Source organism: Sardina pilchardus, chromosome 11 (assembly GCF_963854185.1).
Source record: "Sardina pilchardus chromosome 11, fSarPil1.1, whole genome shotgun sequence".
NCBI classification, from domain to species: Eukaryota; Metazoa; Chordata; class Actinopteri; order Clupeiformes; family Clupeidae; genus Sardina; species Sardina pilchardus.
In genome coordinates, this window is record NC_085004.1 from 23,828,941 (window position 1) to 23,849,040 (window position 20,100).

A 20,100-nucleotide genomic window follows, 5' to 3' on the forward strand; every position below is an offset into this window, starting at 1 on the left:
AAAGAAACACAATATAGAGTTAAACTGCATATAATGCCCATGTACATATTAAGACAGGATAATGCTGCAGTATTTGGCTCTCAGTGGTGAAACCTAATGGTTTAGCTTTTAATGGTAACTCCTAAAGTATGCTTGTCATCATCACACCAGTTAGTTTACACTGTGTAACACAACACTTCATACCTTCTGAGCACACACAGCAAAAAAAAAAAAAAAAAGTGCAGAGGAAGCTGCCTGGTAATGTGTGTTTAACACCTCACCTTTGAACACTGGGCAAATCTTCCACACTGTAGCGGCGCCTTGTCTGTTATACTGTCCAAGAGCGAGCTCCATGTAAAACAGAGGCATTCCGGCAATGAACAGGAAAAGAGTGTATGGGATCAAAAAGGCACCTGGAGGGTGAAAGAGGAGACAAATTATTTCATAATTTTGCCAAGCCGAGGTGCATATACAAAAGAGACAGAACTGCACAATAACGACATACTGTAACTACTGTGCTCCGCATCCCAGTAAAAGAACAGGACAAAGTGATACACTTTATTTGCAGTGTACATTACATTTGGTCAAGTCTATATAAATCGAGCATTTTTGATATACTTTATATGAAGACTACAGTAAATGATTCAATATGTGTTCAATGCTTGAAGGGCTTTGATTTTCAGCTGCCAATCAGTAACATCTTGAGTTGGAGACTGTCTGTGTTGAAGATTGTCAGAGAAGCAAGTGTTTTTATTCATTAAGAGGTTTTTAGGAATTAGCACACAGTTGGTTAATACAAAACTAGGACCTATGGTAAACATACTGATATGATAACACAGACTAACTCATATACAGTATAGTCAACTTATTTGCACCTAATGCTATGCAAATTAAATTCATTAATTGTCTGTCTGCAGACAAACACTTAAATGTGTTCACTCTTGGTCAGTATCAGGTTGGCACATGAAGTAATTATAGTTAGGCCTACTGTAAACTCGTTTGTGTAACAGTTTCTTAAATTTGAGTGCAAATCCTCTTATCCTTTATTCCACCAAGAACTATTTCTGGCGTAGGCTATTAATTGCTATTTTGACCCACTGAAAGAATTTGTGTGCCCAGGCTTTATTTCTACGACAATTTCATTGCACAGCTTGCGAGCGTATTAATTACAGATTTTTTTTAGAAAATAGTATTAAATGCTGATAATAAACAGGTACAGAAGCATACGCAGGGTATATCCACTCACCTCCACCGTTTCTGTAGCACAGATAAGGGAATCTCCAAACGTTGGCCAAGTCCACGGCAAAGCCAATGACCGACAAGAGAAAGTCTAATTTCTTGCCCCATGTTTCCCTGTTGACATCCTTGTCATCGACATCGAGCTCAGTTTCACAGTCACGGGGGCTTGGGGTTTCGATGATGGAGGAATTGGTGTACTGGACCCCATTCTGATCCTTCACCAGGATTAGTTCAACTTCTTTCTTTTCCACATTGTACGGTTTCAATGGGGCGACAGATGAGGACTTGTGCTCGGGCATGACTTGGATGTTCATCTTCTTAGCAACTTGAACCCCGGCGGCCTCGTGCTTTCACAGCCCCGAGGAAGAAGCAAAGTTGATGAGGGTGCCACCGCCGCTGCGCGCCCGAATGAAGATGATGCTAATAATGAAGAATCACTGTCTCCGCTTAGGCAGTTAATTTCCTTGTAAACTGGAGTGGTGTCCGCCGCTTTCATCAGCTAAGGAGATTGATAAAGCATATTTAGGTGAAACAATGATTGTCATGATTGTCATCATACAATAAATATTGGCGAACATCCTGTTGAATTTCCCTAACACATGCTATATGGAAAAAAAAGAAAGAAAAAAAAACCCTTATAAATTGTTACCGTTGGCCCATTGAAATACATATACAACTAAGTATCAACAGTAAGTGAAAAGCAAATGCAGCGGATAAACTAAATAGGCTACCCTATGCTGCAAACTTCTGAAGCAGCAGCGCGTCTGTCCACTGCAACTTTTCACGACTGTCGCCTCAGTGCGCTGCTTCAGCTCTGGTGATTAAGCCTGGCATTCAAACTTACCACTTCTACTAAAAGTAAAGAATAGCATTGCCAAAATGCACAGAAACACACAAGTCTTGCAAGCACGGCGACATATGGAATGCCTTTAGCGCGTTGTAGTTACCACGAGTAGGAGAGAAATCCATACTGGTGAACCTGACGGTACCTCTCCATGACCCGCTTCTGTTGCTGTCCAGATGGGTGTGAGAGACTGCCCATTCTGATAGAACTTTAAGACTCGCCTTCCTAAAGGCTGGAGGCAAAGTAAATTGCGAGCATTTAAATCCACATCCTCTCCTTCCACGTGATATTTCATAATTTAACATTTTGATTCGCTTTCACCCAGAGTGCGCGGACCACTGCATCTGATAGACAGAAGCAAGTAGGAGAACAGAAGCAAGTAGAACGGTAGCTCTTGGCACCAACAGTCTATAAGGCTGCTGGAATCTACAGTACAATGTCATTTACACTGCTCATTTCACAAATATCTGAGATTTGGACTTACCATACTAGCAAATATATGGTAGCTCAGACATAGCAAAAATGCTAATTGTCAACATTTCATTCAGGTGCTCTTACATTAAACTTGACGCAGTGCTTTGTCTAAATGTGCATATTATCCTGCAGTTAACCGCATGGAAATTTCACAGGTAGGTAGGTAGGTCGCAGGACAGTGAGAAAAAAAATACACTGTTGACTTAAATCAGTACTAGCACATGTGTATTGAAGAAGTTTGAAGAAAACACAGTTGAAAATATTTTTTTCTACTTTAATTACCTGTTTCTTCTCTCTTCTCCTAAACAGATTGAATTATGTTTTTCTAAGAATCTGTAAAAGCATTGTGTTCTATGTGTAATCGAGTTGTGAGTCAGCTTTAGCCATAGGCAGTGATTTCTATTAGATATTGTGGATCAGTTCATCCCATTAAAGTCAATGAATGTCCTCTTAAGGCTCTCCAGTGCTTCTTTTATAAAACCTTAAAAGGCGTGCTTTGGGTGTTTTGTGGATACTCTCGTGAAGATTGAATAATACATGTAATGTTATAACAAGGAACAAGGTTATATGGCTAATATATATTATCGTTAGTGTATTTACTCCATGTGAGGCTACATTTCAGGAAGTTGCCAGGTGGACTCAGGAGGTGACCTAACCAGAGGGGCCACTAGTTTCTTCAAACAAACTCCACACTGTGCAACAGCTTTGTATAGTAGTGACGTACAAACAGTACATATGGCTCCTACAGCTTATCCACGGCAGAATGAGGTAGCCATTGTAAGTGGCCAGACCCTACCCTTGTCCACTAAGTACTCTAGGATTTGAGAATTTGAGGGTCTCTCAGAGAAGGTGTTCATCTTGAAGATTGATTGAGATGATGACTGCATAATGCATCAGTCTCGCCTGAGGGGGGATGCTTGTATGACACCTTAGCTCATACCACACGTGTTCTGCATAACCTCCAACCCAGTCCGGGCCTGGCTGCCATCATCAAACTCTTTTAGCATCACTCACCAAGAAAGCATTTTGACATCACCGGAATTGTCTGTTGCAAGGTTAGTGGCACTCTGCTGCTTTGCGGAAAGAGGGTCCAAGAGTCATTCGGCCACATGAGGAAACACATTACTCATAGGTTTGAAGCAAATGTGCGGTAGTCTACACACAGTCATAACTCAATTAATTAATCTGACATGGTGGCAGTGAAAGAAAAGATGTGCATCACTTTCTCTGTGATGAGATCAAACAGGAAGTGTGTTCACCCTGTGTGACATGAAATGAACCTGAGTTATGGTATCAGTAGTTCTCTTTCGATGATGCCACAAGTAGATCTCCATTCAGTATTGTGTGTGAAATCTCCTCCAGCCTTGCAGGTCACTCTGGCTGTCACATCTACCCAGACGCTTCCCTCTAGCTGGCATGGACCAGCGCCGGCCCCCGATGTCCACCTCACCCCTGCCAGACTGCAGGGCCTACCCTTCCCTGGCAGGCACTCCTCTGCTTCGGCCAGGTCTTTATCTGGATGGGCTAAGCTTAATGAGACATGAAAACTCTCTCTACTGGCTGACATCAGACTGGCAATGATGCCACCACCAGTGGAACCCTGTGCAAGCTCTGCAACACTGATGTTACTGGATGGTCTCCGCCAACTACATATCATAAATGTTATATGTTGAACAATGCCAAAGTTTAATGTCTTGTAAATGTATTGTGAGCATTTGGATTCTATATGAAGTATGAACGTCAATGTGCAATAGTCATAACATTTGATAATATGCTAAAAATGAACGGTCTAAACTGTCTAAAATCACACAAATGGCAACCCCTTACTATACTGTAGCTATATCATTGCATACTCAAAATAGTAAAGATGAGCTGCCTCTATGTGTATTCTTGCTCGTCTAGAATCTCCTGTTGCCAGTGTTGTTGTAGCCCACATTAGTTTGTTATTCATTTCATCAACATTACACGTGAGTGAGTTATCACCAAAATATGTTGGCACAGCTCAATTCACCTGTGTTAGAGAGAGTAGAGAAGTCCTCTCCTTTTTTCCAGCGTATTTCTCCTCAGTGGCCATCGGTGCAGTTAAGTATAGAGGTAAAACAGCCCAGGGCCACGGAGTCAAAAGGTTGAACATTAGATGACCTCCTAAGTGAGGACTACAAAATTCGCTTAGACATTTCCTTGACTTTCCCCTAATTATCTGTCATCCCGATCAATATCAGCTTCTGACGCTGCACCAGAAGACCTGCTATTGTGTGTCACAACAAAAGTGAATGCAAGTTTAGGTGTACCGTGTTCACCTGCAGGTCACATAATAAAGTTCATTCCCTGGTTGCAAGAGGTACCATATAATGGGGGGAGAAGCCTGCAGCACTGGGACTTCTGCATAGACATTGGCCGGGTTTCCCAGAATCGCTAAGAAGCTCTTAAGTGCGAAGAACTTCTTGAGCGTTCTTAGAACATTCTTACAACATTCCTAAGAAGTTCTTAGCACTTAAGAGCTTCTTAACAATTCTGGGAAACCCGGCCCTTGTCAATAACTGACCATCCTTCTAATTTGTTGAGAAAAACACTGTTTGTTCCAAGTAGATGGGCAGTACATCCTTTTACTCAGCACTAAATGGCAAGAGTTTGCAGTCAAAAGTAAGCTAGAATATTATCGACAAATTGTCTTGTAAGAGTAAGAGTTGCAAATGGTGATGAACCAGAGGGGCTGATAAATTGGCATTCAAGGTAAGCACTAAAAAAAACATAGTATATGAGACTAGACTATTATGTTTGAGCTCACTATGCCTTGAAGCACATATATTGTAATTGGTGAAATGTCATTATTAATTGATCTGTATCACAAAGCTGTCCAGGTATTATATAAATGACAGGGAATTAAATGACTGGCATAGAGGGCTATGACCTCTTTTGAACTTAGGACTTTACCTCTAATAGCACTTCTTCAGCCTGAAGAGCTGTTTTTTTATAGTATAAATCAATACATGTACACGTGACCAAATGTCCAACTACGCCCTTTCCAAGATATCTCGATGTTTTTGGTTGGTCTGTTGTGTGGTCATTCATAATAGAAAAAATAAACAGATATATTTCATTTCAAACCAAATGAAACCACACTAATGCAGCCAAAGAACAAACAAAGACCAGTACAAATGGATGATTCTGTTAAATCAGATCCATCTGCCCAAATAAATAACAAAGGTAGGCCTACTGCACATGAGGATGTCAACAGAAGAAAACATAAAGCAAGAGAAAACATATTTTAACATATCCATCTTAACATTTATGAAGTATTTGGTTTTACCAAAATTTCTTTCACTGTTGTTAGTGTGTGTGTGTGAACTCACACTTTGTGTGTGTGAATTGTGAAATGATGGAATTTACCATGGGTTGCACAAAAGGATACATCCTAGCCTGGGAGTACTCATATGAACCTTTGCAGGTCCATCTGGCCTAATTCCAATGTTGCTGAAACACAGGCATGCAAACACAATTGCTAATCGGGCATGGGCGCGTATTTCTTTGGAATTGATTAAACAACTGCAACTCTGTTTACAAGATTGCTGCACTTCTGAAACAATTTGGTGAGAGTTTAATGCACCAATTTAACTTTACAGTATCTTCACTGCTAGTTACTGTATGCCCCTGCTGGAAGTCGTAAGTCAATTTACCTTGTCCAGACCCACTCTCAATTACAATGGAAAAGGTCTGCTAACCAGACTAGATACATCCTGGTCTTGCATTTAAAGTAAAGTTTTGCAGCAATACGTGTCACCTTGTGCTGGCATCATCTTTAACAATGTGAGGGACAGATACTGTAAACACACGAGTTGATCCCGTTAGCTGCCAGGCTAAGCAATCAACATGTACTTCTGTGGTATGGGTAAAGCTTTTCTGCTACTATACAATATTACCTTTAACAAAAAAACCCAAAGCAAAACAAAAAAGAACGAGACATTCTAAGGCATGACAGGACTGAGAGAGATAGAGGGATAAATGATGAGCCAAGAGCTTTGTCCCAGCTCGGCCTCTTCTACACGCCCAGGGAACATCTGGTTCATCTTGCTCTCATCTAGACCAACAACGGACACTCACCCATCACCCATGCTGACCTGAACTTGCCCCCCCCCCCCCCCCCCCCCTTCAGAGGACAAAATGGGAAGTTAGGATGTGTCCCTCCCAAAGTGATGGGAAGACACACCATAACAAAAACTGTGAAGCTAAATATTGTCTGTCTGCCTTCTCCACCCTGGCATACAGTATTATGTCCCTGTGTTCATTTGTTTTAATACTGTGAATGACACTAAACAGGATACATTCTCGCCCTCTGATGAAGAGAATAGACATGGTGTCATCCAAAGGTGTGAAGGAAGAGACGACAATGGGAGACACACACACGCACGCGCACGCGCACACGCACACGCACACGCACACGCACACGCACACGCACACGCACACACACAAAACACAAACACACACCAGGAGCTGCCTTGTTCAGATCTTCCTTGAGCAGGGTATGCTTGGCCAGCAACTGTGAACTCACGCAATAAAGCGAGTGGTATGGGCTCCCAAGCCTGTGCAAACATGCGAGCGACACATGTCGAAATATGACACGTCCTTGTCAGAGAACACGCTGTCTGCCCAACACAGACGGTGGCAACTACCACAGGCTCATAAACTCATACCCCTCCACTTCACATACACATACACACATAGGCATACACATGCTCATGCCTTTCTTGCCAAGAAGGAGGTGTGTGTGTGTGTGTGTGTGTGTGTGTGTGTGTGTGTGTGTGTGTGTGTGTGTGTGTGTGTGTGTGTGTGTGTGTGTGTGTGTGTGTGTGTGTGTGTGTGCGTGCGTGTGTGTGTGTGTGTGTGTGTGCGTGTGTGTGTGCGTGCTTGCGTGCGTGTGTGAGAGAGAGAGTGTGTGTGTGTGGGGGGTGACAACATGAAATACAAGACCCACTACCACACATGGCCAAAACATATCTGGAGCAGGTGGAGGTGTGACAAGATACAGTGTACAGTGAGTGCATGCATAGAATCTGATAGACCTGTGTGGAATGGCTTAGGCAGTAGGCTATGAAGCAAACGCACAGAGTGAGAGAAAGATAGAAGGGGAGAGAGAGACAGAGATAGAGAGAGAGAGAGAGAGACAGAGACAGAGAGAGAGGGGGAGGAAAAAAGAAGCCGTTTGTTATGCGTTCTGTCCACCCACGGGGAACAGCACAGCGTGTATGGTGTATGCTATAGCAGCAGCCCTCTGGCAGAGAGAGCAAGAAGGCAAAAGAGAGACAGAGGTGGAACTTGGGTGTCACTGTGATTACGGCTATTAACTGAGCCATCAATTAGACTATTGGGCCTGTCAATGGTGACCTTTTTCTACCTCTGCTCTGATTGTCTTTTTTTTGCGCTCCTCTGTTCCAGCATGGTGTGTCCTGCACAGACCCTGGCGCCCGCACCTTGTTTGGTGGGAGGGAGATAAAACCAGATTAAGGCCACTGATTGCCCACAATTTGACTAGACAGGCTCACCTTGGGGCACAACTGAAATGGATACAGCAATATTGAGACCGAGGCAGGAGGAGAGAGAGAGAGAGAGAGAGACAAGGAGAGAAGGAGGTTAAGGGAAACACACACACACACACGCATTCAAACACACACTCGCAGACAACAACAATGTGACTTAATTGATGCCATGCCACCTCATCAATTGTGATTAAAATGGAATGGGCTCTTTGCGCTTGAAAAGGTTAAAACAAATTGAACGTGGAAATCACAGCTGGTAATCACAGTCTGTACAACACCAGGCTTTTAATTAACCGGGCCTGCTGCCATCATTCATCTTCTCACGTTTAACAAGAGTGGGAGGACATCGCTACTTCACAGGGGAGGGCACCATTGATTTGGAGGCAGAAATATCATAGAGCCACCAGTACCTGTTACATCACAGGCTGGCTACTCCTCTTTCTATCTGTCCATGTAATGATGAAAAGAGCTACACAATCATCATGCAGCTGACATGCTTCTTCTCCATAATGTCAATTTCATCCCTCGTATCGGTCAATAATGTCAATTCAATAAATAACGCTGCAAGGCAAACATTAACGTGCATTTGCTTCATCAAGCCTCAACTCACAATATGGCAGTTACTAAGACCTTTGATCCCCTATTGATTTCCTTGGCATCTCCTTTCTTTTAAACCAATAGTATGATCACTGCAGCCTTAGTGGTCAGTGTAAAATGGCCGCTTATACGCCTCTGACAGACCTCTTGCATCTCCCCTTACTGTGGTAGTCACTTTCCAGGCCGCTCTTGACACACTCCGGCCAATGACCAGACCACACTCTTAAAATGAATGTGTTGAAAACACAATATCTCGGCGTTAAATAACTAGGGACACCGCATTGCTTTTGATATTTGTTGCACAACATGTGTCGAAAACAACCCAACTTGCACTGTTTTTAAAATTTTTTTTTTTTTTTTAAACACATCTCTGTGTCCAGATAGGGACAACAGTTTGAGTTGTTTCCGACACATTCTGTTTTAAGAATGCAGTCTTCCTAAAAAAGCTGCATGAGACATGAAGTAAGGGAGAACTGTTTTCGATCTGATCCATATTTTGTTATTTACACAAATTAATTCCTGTTGTTTTCCTTCAAAACAAACAATGTCTTCACACCTCAATCTTCTGTAAACACATTTGAAAACAGTGAAGAGAGATTGTTTTGTGCCAGCTTGTTTGGGGTAATGGAGTGGGGCAGCAGCTTTCCATATAACAATGCATTGTTATATGGAGAGCTGCTGCCCCCTTGAGGTTGCTTGAGCAGATGCACACACATACACACGCACACATTAATTCAGGGGCAGCCTGAGGTCAACAAATAATTTCACTGCAAACTTTATCACTTGTTTTCCTGGAAAGGAATTAAAAAGTTTACATGCTGCGTTACAAAGAAACACAGACAAAAACACTCACACAAACAAGGGGGGGAAAATTCAAAGATTTTATTGCAAAATAAGCTAAATGTGCTGTGTTAACAAAAAATCATTTATAATTGACTCCTGCATGGGTAAGTAAATAACAATGCAGTAGATGAATTTGAAACCTACCTCCCCCTGGTACACAGGCTTGTATGTCGGTGGTGTTGCCTTTTTGCTCACAAATTGCCCTATTTTTTCTGTAGTTGCTGGGCATTAGCCTACAAAAGCTGCAGGGATACGCTGCTGCCTCAGCACCACTGTTCTTAAATAGAAATGCAAATAGAAACAGATACAAAGCAAAACCTTTGATTACTGCCGACTTTTTTTCGAAGCAGAGTCCCTGAGCGGAGAGAGGAAGTGAAGAAGCCCAGCACTCCCTGTGTAAATCTCTTGGGCAAGAAACTCCAGTGACTTTTTTTTTTTTTCTTCGGGTAGCTGCTTCTCTTATGAATATTTCGCAATAAGAGTACAAAATGAATATCTATAAGGCAGCCAGTTTACTTGCCCATGTCATTGAAACAAAGCCAGTTTTAACCAAATGCTTTGGAACGAGATTCAAGTCAATTGTCTTTTGGGCAGTGGGGTCAAAGTCAATTACTGGTCAAAAAAAAAAAAAAAAAAAAATTCATTATTACCAATGTTTAAGAGATTAAAAAAAACTACAACACTGGCACAATAAGTGGTCTTAAAAACACCAAGCCCATGACAAAAAATAAAGCGCTTCAGGGAGAAAAGGCATGATTATATTTATCTAAGTTAAATTTATTTTGAACATAGAGAGTTTTGTATGTTCCAGTTTCATGTTAAAGCACTGATCGCTAAAACTGAAATCAGTTATTACTCCAATAATTAACTCCCAATTAAGATCAACAAATGATGACCTTTTTTTCTAGACTCATTTATGAAGGGGCAGCTTATCTTTCTACACAAAGCCTTTCCTCCTAAGGCAGATTAAAAAAAAATTGGGTTCCATAAATCTGTCTGTTCACAACAGATCGGTACCTCTTCACATACCAACTCGGCCATAGCTCTAGTGGTTCTTACGGTTCAGTACAGTTCAGTTCAGTGCATTAAAGAAGGGCCATGTCTTTCCAGAGCGGACCCCTTTTCAGTCGTCTTTCTTGTCGGAGGTGCTCTCCTCCTGGCTGTCCTCCGAGTTTGCACAGGCGTAAGAGCTCAGGAAGTCCTCGTCCTCCCCCTTGAGGGCCTGGTAGCGCTGCAGCTCCAGGTAGGTGGTGAACAGTTTGGCATATTGCGGGTGTGTCAGGGCGAAGGTCCGGAACTCAGCTGCACGGAGACACAGAGAACTATTATGAAAGCCCAGTAGGAGGCAGAGTATACTGTATATACAGCTCTGGAAAAAATTAAGAGACCTACGGTTGCTGAGCAACATTCAAAATCAAGAGGCCACTGCAAATTTGAATATGAACATCAACTCTTTTTCGAATGTCACTCAGAAACTGTAGGATGACATCATAAATACGGTCCCCTCAATTACAGTATTGCTAATTAGAACATTGCTAAAGTTGACGATATAAAATCATGGTTTGCCATGGTTTTATTTCAGTTAGCCTATTAGCTGGTTTGAATTGCATTGAGCTCAATGAGAATGAAACCAGCTAATTAGCTAACTGCTAATAACTGAAATAAAACCATGCGAATCTCTTGGTATGATGAAGGGTATGTGATGATGTGGGGTTATTTCAATATCAGGGTGTATAGTGTCCTGGTTCCATGAAATAACTGGCATTTAAAAAATAAAACAAATAAAAATCTGCCTGCGTCTATGGGAATTTTAACACATAGGGTTAACATAGGCGTTCCAATACTTATGACCCCTGCATTTTAAGGAAAACATTTATTTATTTACGATACATTACGATTCATTCACAAAGAAAATTGATGTCCTTAAAGTAAGGATATTTCCTAATTTTTCCATTTAAGGCATTACGATCAATTTCCAAAAGATGATTTTATATAGTCAACTTTAGCATGTGTTTCAATATTTATGGAGGGGGACTGTATGTCATCTGAGTGACATATGATATGAGTGGCAGTGATGTCACCTGATTCGCTGACGTCATGCTACAGTTTTTCAAGTCAGTTTTCTTTCCCACTATGAAAAGCAACCTTGTTTATGAGAAAGGCACTATACAAATATAACTATCTACCATTACAGTTGCTGAGTGACATTCAAATCAGTTGACAGTCATATTCAAAAGAGGCCACTGCAAATTTGAATATGACGGTCGAATCATTAGAATGTACTGTACGAACACAAACTGCACTCACAATAGGTGATGTGGCCAGACCCGTCTGCATCGATGTCTTTGAAGAGTTTGGTGACATTGAGATCACACACGCCCAGAGCAGAGCGCAGCATATGAGCAAATTCCTCTCGACTGATGCTTTGGTCATCATCAGTGTCAAAGAGCTGATGAGAGAACAAGATGAAAATTATTGGGACTTGAATGATACATTCCGCAATGATCCAACTTCACAATGGCCCTCATCTATGAAATGTGCGTACGACAGACAACAGGTGTGTGACAGGGGTACGCTCATTTCCACGCAAAACATGTCATTTATCAATTTGAACGTGAGTGGTGGCTACGCTCGAATCTCACGTCAAGTCTCAACTCATGTACGTACGATTTGTAGGCTGCATAGCACCGTGTAGCAGTAAAATTCCAAGCGGTGGATTGGAGAGTTGAATGAATTCAGAGATGAATTCATGGAATATCTTGGACATGACTTCCTGCACATTTGTAACCTACTTGCTGTAATGTAACCAATTAGGTTGACACATTTGGTGGCTTATTAGGATAGCCATATAGGAAATGATTACTTTCTCTTTGGCAAACGCAACATTCATACATTACACATTTTGTATTATTTTCAATGGGCAAATGGCAGTATCGGTTTTGCAATGAATGTATTTACTTTATGATGCGTTCTCTCTGCGAAAATAAAGTCGCTCTAGTTTCCCGCCTTCCTTAATAATGACACTTCTGTCAAAATTCAAAAGGTTCAACTGGACGTCGCTGTGCGTCGCTCACTCGAGATCACAAATGTTTCTCTTCTGGACATGCAGTATAATGCACCTTCATGTCGCGATTCAATTCTTGGGTCAAGGCCTTTAAAACGAGCGTATTTAGAGGCGTGATCTTTAAATCACGCTTGTTTCCAGCCGCCACATTTATCAACAAATGATAAGAAAGTTTCATGAATCATACGTGAGCCCCGTCGTAAGATGATTTCTGCACTCAGATCTACGTTGGTTTCTACACTCGGTTGGTAAATGAGGGCCAATAGCCTATCTGTGCAAACACGGAGGCCCATAAAACCACTAACATCCTGTCTGAAACATTATCACACACACTTCCTCAGGCGTGCAACACCCTAACAAGGAAATTGTTCATGTACTAAACTGGTCAGTAGTAACATTATGTATACAGACAGCACTGTTTGTACCTGAAAAGCCAACTTAATAACCTCTTCTGTGTTGGCAGGTCGGCATAAAACAGTAACACCAATGACATACTCTCTAAAGTCAATGGTACCATCCCCATCCTTCAAAAAGACAGACGAATAAATATTAAAATATGAATAACATTATGAACACAACCAATTGCCATCTCTCTCATAAACACATTTAAACACAGAAAACACACATACCCTGTCAAAGAGATTGAACAGTTCCTGGAGGATTGGAGTAACAGGAATCTTGAGGTAGTTTGCAAACTCCTCAATCTTAATGCGACCGCCCTTACAGGAGTTGGCAATGGCGGCGAAGTTTTCAAGTTCTTTCTGGATGCTGTCCCATTTTAGGCTATCAGAGACCAAAAGGAGGAGATAGAACACCTTTCAAATGAAAATCACATGAGATGAATCACCACTAACAGATTATACCTAGATCTTGAGCCAACAGCATGTGCATCAGATCTGGACAACACAGGACCTTAAACTAACAAAGTAGCTCTATTTAAAACTGGCCTCAGTTCGACAAATATACTATTGAAGAGCGTATATTGTGGTTGCAGCATTTGAAAAACGGTGCGTGTTGATCTAGGTCAGTAAGGGACTCCTATTGATCTTGCTCACAAAACTTGGGCACACATTGATTGCCAGCAATGATGAACAAGAGAGGGAAAAAACTGGCTGTGATGTGAGTGCAACTGATGGAACAGATTGAGTTGTGTAGAAACCTGCATAGCTACCAAACATTTCCTAATTAACGAGAATGACTGTTAATGAGTACTTCTCTATTACTATTTTTTTTAAAGATTGTTGGAATGTTTTGCTTGTAGGTTTGATTGAACAAATATTTCTGCGATAAAGGCAATATTAACACTTTGAAATGTCCATATGTTCACTACATGATCTAATCTGACTTGGCCAAATATGCAACCTTCATGGATAACAGCTACAGTACAGTGAGCAGGTGTACTGTGATCCGCGGTTGTGTTCAGACTTACTCCAACTTCCTGCTGATCTTGGTGAACTCCACGAGGCCAGCCTCCATAGGAAGGGTCAGTTCCCCAGCACAGATCATGAGCCTGCAGTCCTCAAAGGTGTGGTCCGTCACTGGGATGCCCAGGGCTCTGCAAAGATGCACAAGGACGTGACTAAACGGTTTGCTTGTTTTTGCAGCAGTTCATAATGTTATTCCTAATCAATGCTCATAAAGGCATTCATTCTACAGTATATGAAGCGTGAGCATTTGTTGTGATAGTTTCTGAGGTAACTCTTTGTGCATACAGTACTTAACATTATTTTTCTGCACTGCGTTTGTAAGGCTCAAGTGTAGCAGCATGCCTTTGCCTTGTGAAAAACAAGCCAAGACACTTCAAAAAAATAAATAAATCAATATCCACAGTATATAAACCACACACAAGTATATATACAGTACACACACAATATGCACTAATGGACATATAGCACATGCATCCTTGCACATTAAGCGTGTTTTACATGTGCATGAAAAGCTCATGCCTCCCTGTGCACTAAGCAAGTGCTAAGTATGTGCATGTTATATGTAACAGAGGAACCAAGAGAAAAGAGGAATAAAGATAATGCTTTACTCGGCCATGACTCCTCGCACTCTCTGTGCAAAAAGATAGGGGCTTTTCTTCTCAGCCTCAGTGGGGATTTGAGTGGGCAGGAACTACAAAATAAAAGTCACAGATGTCAGAGGTCCTCCCATAGAACAACATTCTTGCAACATTCATGGCCAGTCACATGTCATGTATAGCAGTCACTTCCATGTGCCAAAGCAAGAGTTGCAGAAATGAAGAAGCAAGGGTTCGGGGGTGGGGGTACTGTTTGTGTGTGTGTCTGTGTGTGTGTGTGTGTGTGTGTGTGTGTGTGTGTGTGTGCGTGTGTGTGTGTGTGTGTGCATGTGGATGTGGTGCCCAACCTCAATTTCCACCGTCGTGTAGAGCTGACACAGGGTGAGAAGAAGTAGAGTTCCCCTACAACACAAACACATGTGATTACTCATACAATCTCTACTGACATCTCTCACTCAATCTCTTTCACTCAATCTTTCTCTGTCACACACATGACCCCCCCCCCCCCCCCAACACACACACACACACACACACACACACTCTCACTCACGGTACCTACAGAGAGCTGTTTTTATAAACGGACCATGGTAGATCTAATAATACTGAACTTCATTTAGCAACTTCTTGCAATGCACCCCTCTTGCACCTAGAGGGCTAAATGCTGGACTAATCCCACAGAATTGCAACAGTATTTCACAAACAAGCAAGTTGAGCAGTACAACAGTTTAGTGAAAGACATTTTGGGCAGAAATAGCACACACAAAATCATACAGTTCTGCAAGGTAATATACGAATTTTAAGAGTTTGTTTGGTAGATTTTTTAGGTATCAAGCAAAAAAGAAAGTACATACGACTTTGGGCCTTGCCATGTCCAAGTCACATTGTCCTATGGGGAGAATGTAAACAGTCATGAATCAGCCATCAACGGCTGCACTATAAATACAGATGCTTTATTGCTTGTTTTTAATTTAACGGGTTGGTATTTTAGGTAAGCCGGTGGCACTGACCAGCTTATTGGGGTATCTGAGGATCACAGGTTGTACTGGGACACCAGGGATGAAGGCACCTGGGAAGGAAACAACAATCATATACACATTATACTTATACTAAATACACACACACGGTTTCATGATTACTGATTTTCACTGGCTGATGTTCTTCACAATAGTTGTCGACTAGTCGTTGCGGTGATCGGTACAGTGCTGCTGCTAACATTACTGCTAGTACTAGCTGTTGGTTGCAACATGCAGGAAATCCATCTTTAGATGGCTACCTGTAACAGATATGCTCTTGTTGTACTTTAGTTGTGCACAATGTAAGAGACACACAGAGAGAGTTCTTCATCTACCAAACAAATGCAAATGTGGATGCAAAAAAAGCAAGACTGATGAGATAGCGTCAAAACAGCAAACTGATGCCTAAAAAATTTGTCTGATGGGATCTGACTGGTGCTTGCATGCTTGCAAATGTTTGTGTCCACTACGGCGCCATAAGAGAGAGGTAAATTTGGGACACTATTTACAGCCTGGTGCCTCTGCTTTTGTCCACTTCTGCTGACCACATAACCAAACCTGCCACGTGAGTGAGGGGGGAGAGAGAGAGAGAGAAGCCCTCACAAAACACCATGAGCTAAAAAGAGATGCCACTCTCTTCCTGACACATAACTGGCAAATTTGTATAGTCGTGCTTTGTATTTGAGTTATGACATCTACACTGCACAGTCACAAAACAGACACTCAGGCTACAACTCATATTACAATACTTACATACTGTTAAGTTTGGATGGAGCTTGTTTGGATAGGAGTTGAAGCTGATTATGAAGTTATACTTTCGGCATACTTATAGCATATTGCTATAGAATGCCAATCAAATGTTCAATTTGATATACATACTTAACTAGCAAAAAATAAAATCTTAGGTGAAGGCATACTACTACTACTACTACTACTACTACTACTACCACCACCACCACCACCAAAGAAGGCAACTCCTAACCAATGGCACATGGACAAAAACAGCTGTGCCATGGATGTTGTAAATTCAAAGACAGTTATAAGTTTACAATCTGCCCACCTTGTTTGAATGAGATAAGACAGGTTCGATTGGTACATGTTCCCTCAGGGAAGATCAACACCTAAAATGAACACATCTGTCAGCACAATGCCACCTATATACAGAATACTAGTCAACTGGTAAACTCTTCAGCCATTTCATCAAGTGGTCCTACAGACACTTCTTACTGTACAGAAAAGCTAGTTTCAGGAGGGGGGAATGAGGAAGGAAGAACTTTAAGCGTTAGTATGTAGCATATATGAGAACAGAGTAGGCGTTGTGATACAGAAGTCAGACAGGATGTTAAAAATTGGTTTATAGATCGTGATATATAAATATTGCCTTTGACACAGATATTTTTTTCACAAATGTAGAAGTAAGATCTTTGCTCAATGTACCGCTGAGGTACAGTAGGAGGAAACTGCGCTGTGTAATATCCTGCAGATCAAAGGGCATAACTGACTGCATGGGAGGCAACTTGACCAAGTAATACATGGTGTGCCCTGATCTCATTTGGGTGACCTACACCATAATACATTTGCACCAATTATAAACCTGCTCCGATACGTCCTTTTACCCACTTTATTCTGGCCATGAGGTTTATCAGCTGCTCTGACCTGTATGTATCCATTCATCTACAGTGCCCTCCAGAATTAGTGCCATCCCAGGTAAAGTTGACTTTTGGTGATTCATGGTAATCTCCAAAATAAAAAAACAATGAGGAATAGTCTGACCTTGACGGGAGGCAATAATTCTGGAGGGCACTGTATGCAGCAAATAATATTTTATGCATAACAATAGGAGGGGAGACCACAAACATACAACAGAGGGGAGACATGTGGAAACCACAGACCTGAGGCCAGACCCCTCCTGACGTGGACCTGCTCTCAATCTCCTTTATGGTGTTCTTACGGGAGTCTGGATCTTTACGTGAGACCAGCACAGGCTGCAGACAACGCAGAAACCCTACACACACACACACACACACACACACACACACACACACACACACACACACACACACACACACACACACACACACACACACACACACACACACACACACACACACACACACACACACACAAACACAAACACAAACACACACACACAGGTATGAGAAACCAGTTCACAAATACAAGTAATACAAGTAAGCAGCTCAACGGTCATGTTGTGAAATGCCTCACCGCCTCCATGAACCCAGTTACTCAACATGCCTTCAATGCTGGAGAATGCAAACAACATTCCTTCCTAAAGGAACTGGCTATACAAAGCCAAACTAAAATACAAAGCCAATCCAACTCCAACTCACTGCCAAATATTGGCGTGGCCAGGGTCTCTGAGCGGGAAATTGTACAAGGGAGTCCAGAGATGATGCACACGATGGCGTCGAAGAAGCTGGAGTGTGGCGCAACGGCCAAGATGGGCGCCTCGGCACTATCCGCCTGTCTGCCTTTCACCACCCACCAAAAGCCAAGGCCGAAGAAGTACATCCGGCCCAGAGCAGCGATCACCGTCCGGCACAGAAACCTGCGGAGTGAGCGCACACAGTCAAAGGTCATAAAACCACTTGAAGAACTTCTACGGCTAGATGAAGTTTCTCCTGACTGAATAGGGACTCTGGGTGTGGTGGTATTCTTTATTTACATTACTGAGATCATGTGGAACAGCTTTATCATGACTTTGTGTGTTGCTGATTTCATGTTGGGTGTTGTAGCATTAGTTGATAAGAGATTCTTAGATGTGTGAGTGTGCAGCAGTTAATTTCCAGCCTCATCACATTTAGCAACAAAGTGTTATGCTTTAGCTTGTGGTTCATCAGCCCATCTCTGAACCTTATCTCTCTCCACCATCTAGCTTCAGCTAAGACCGACATTCTATCACTGTAAACCAAACTGACTACGCGTGAACAACTCAAACTTGAATCCACTGTATGACTGATTGATATAATGGATTTCTTTTGGTAGAGTCAGTAGTCAGTCTGCAGGTGAAGGGCGGTTGGTAGTCTCAGGTGGCCTGATAGTGTCTGTGTTAATAAGAGTACTCGTGTTTACCTTCTCCATCCCTTCATGGGCTCCACGGCCCCTTTGAGGGGCATTCTGAAAGTGACTAAAGTAGCCAAAGGCCATGTTATCAGGCACACCAAGATCACCCAGATCGACCGAAGAGGCAGCAGCACCAGCCCCAGGAGTGCACACTGGAGAGAGAGAAAACACAGTGGTTTTAGGCAGAGCAAACCCCACCAAACACCACTCACATGGTGGGCCACTTTACATTCCCATATGGTCTGAAGCCTCCCTCCATAGCCATTCACACTAATGAACTTACTACTACAGCAGCTGCTGCTCGAAATAAATCACTTTCCTTTCACTAAATCCAAACCCGTAGAGGGATTTAGAGAAGGTTACACAGTTGTGTTCATTGTTACTGTTTCAAAACGAGTGAGTATTACAGGATCAGATTAGGTCGATGGCTATGGTCAACGTCAGCAGTAGTTAACAGAGGGCAATTCATTATCAACCTTCTGGTTAGAGCGAATAACATGGCAGTTCTGCATTGAATTGAAGTGATACTCACTTTAATTTTGTCGGCCTTGCTTATTTTCTGCTCTTGGACAAACGGATTGAGGACGGCTGGAAGAAGAAGTGACTGTTGCCTCGGCAGAGCGAACACTCTCTGCGGCGGCATCCTCACAGGGTTAACTTCGGTTCAAAGAGGTTACAGATGATGACAGCGGGTGTCTTTCTCAAAGGCCAGAACACAGTCTGTAACTGTCCAACATCTTAAATGCGCGCATCCGCGCAATGGCGCATCGCGAAACTTGCGCATTTCCTAGTTGTGCATAGCTAGCGTCAAACAGATCGGAGGGAAATAGGAGTAGTGTAGCACTCCTAGCCCCTCCTCTCGAATCTAATCCTATTCTGAGATGCAGTGACAAATCAAGTGGAACTGAGGACGTCCTTACGAACACAGTTGTGTGTAAAGGCCGCTTGTATCAAAATCCTAATTAGCCTAAATAACAGACCGGTCTTCAGAATGACTAAACCAGTATGGCAGTGCACCCTAACCAGAGTTCTTGCGATGTCGCCTCAGAAAATCAGTGTTGTAACCCAAAACGTATAATAACTGTTCCGATTTCTCTCGTGCGCCCCCTATGAAACTTGTCCTCCACTCCAAAAATGGCGACGGGTAAATATGGAATCAAACATATACTGATAGGCTCATAGGATAGGCTACATTTCGAGTCATGTCCAAGGGCATTGGTGACGTATGGTCATATCCGTGCATGCTCAGTATTCCCGATCGGATCAAGCACGGTTACAGTGTTTCACCACAGGATGTCACTGTAAGATCTAGGCTGCAACTCTCCCATTTGAGAAAACAGATTTGCAAATTGAACCTATTTCCCATACAATGAATTTAACCCCCAGTGAAATTAAAGGAATAATCT

General features: G+C 42.3%; 2 protein-coding genes across 2 annotated transcripts in view; both read right to left on the reverse strand.

Annotated features, from left to right (window-relative positions):
• slc6a2 (solute carrier family 6 member 2) overlaps nt 1–2,283 on the reverse strand; it is a 28,585-nt gene extending 26,302 nt beyond the window's left edge. Inside the window, exons 1-3 of the mRNA XM_062548578.1 lie at nt 2,166–2,283; nt 1,226–1,717; nt 261–392 (exon numbers count right to left, since the gene is read on the reverse strand). Of these exons, the coding sequence (XP_062404562.1) occupies nt 261–392; nt 1,226–1,532 (439 nt within the window). The 5' untranslated portion in view covers nt 1,533–1,717; nt 2,166–2,283. The remainder of the gene's footprint in view (nt 1–260; nt 393–1,225; nt 1,718–2,165) is intronic.
• A 7,251-nt stretch (nt 2,284–9,534) lies between these two features.
• Nucleotides 9,535–19,824, reverse strand: lpcat2 (lysophosphatidylcholine acyltransferase 2). Its single transcript, XM_062549669.1, has 14 exons — nt 19,227–19,824; nt 18,704–18,846; nt 17,962–18,179; nt 17,503–17,615; nt 16,671–16,731; nt 15,605–15,663; nt 15,449–15,483; nt 14,945–14,999; nt 14,610–14,692; nt 14,004–14,129; nt 13,204–13,357; nt 13,000–13,098; nt 11,818–11,959; nt 9,535–10,812 (listed from the first exon to the last, which is right to left on the reverse strand). Exons 1-14 carry the CDS (start codon nt 19,335–19,337, stop codon nt 10,634–10,636), a joined length of 1,578 nt encoding a protein of 525 aa, XP_062405653.1. The 5' UTR covers nt 19,338–19,824; the 3' UTR covers nt 9,535–10,633.
• Nucleotides 19,825–20,100: the final 276 nt, after the last annotated feature.

Excerpts from the sequence above, each read along its gene's own strand:
- lpcat2 (XM_062549669.1), bottom strand. The coding sequence starts at position 19,337 with ATGCCGCCGCAGAGAGTGTTCGCTCTGCCGAGGCAACAGTCACTTCTT. Across the intron at positions 15,000-15,448 it reads ACATGGCAAGGCCCAAAGTC|GGGAACTCTACTTCTTCTCA; the intron begins GTATGTACTTTC and ends TTTGTGTTGTAG. Across the intron at positions 11,960-12,999 it reads TTATTAAGTTGGCTTTTCAG|CTCTTTGACACTGATGATGA; the intron begins GTACAAACAGTG and ends TTCTCTCATCAG.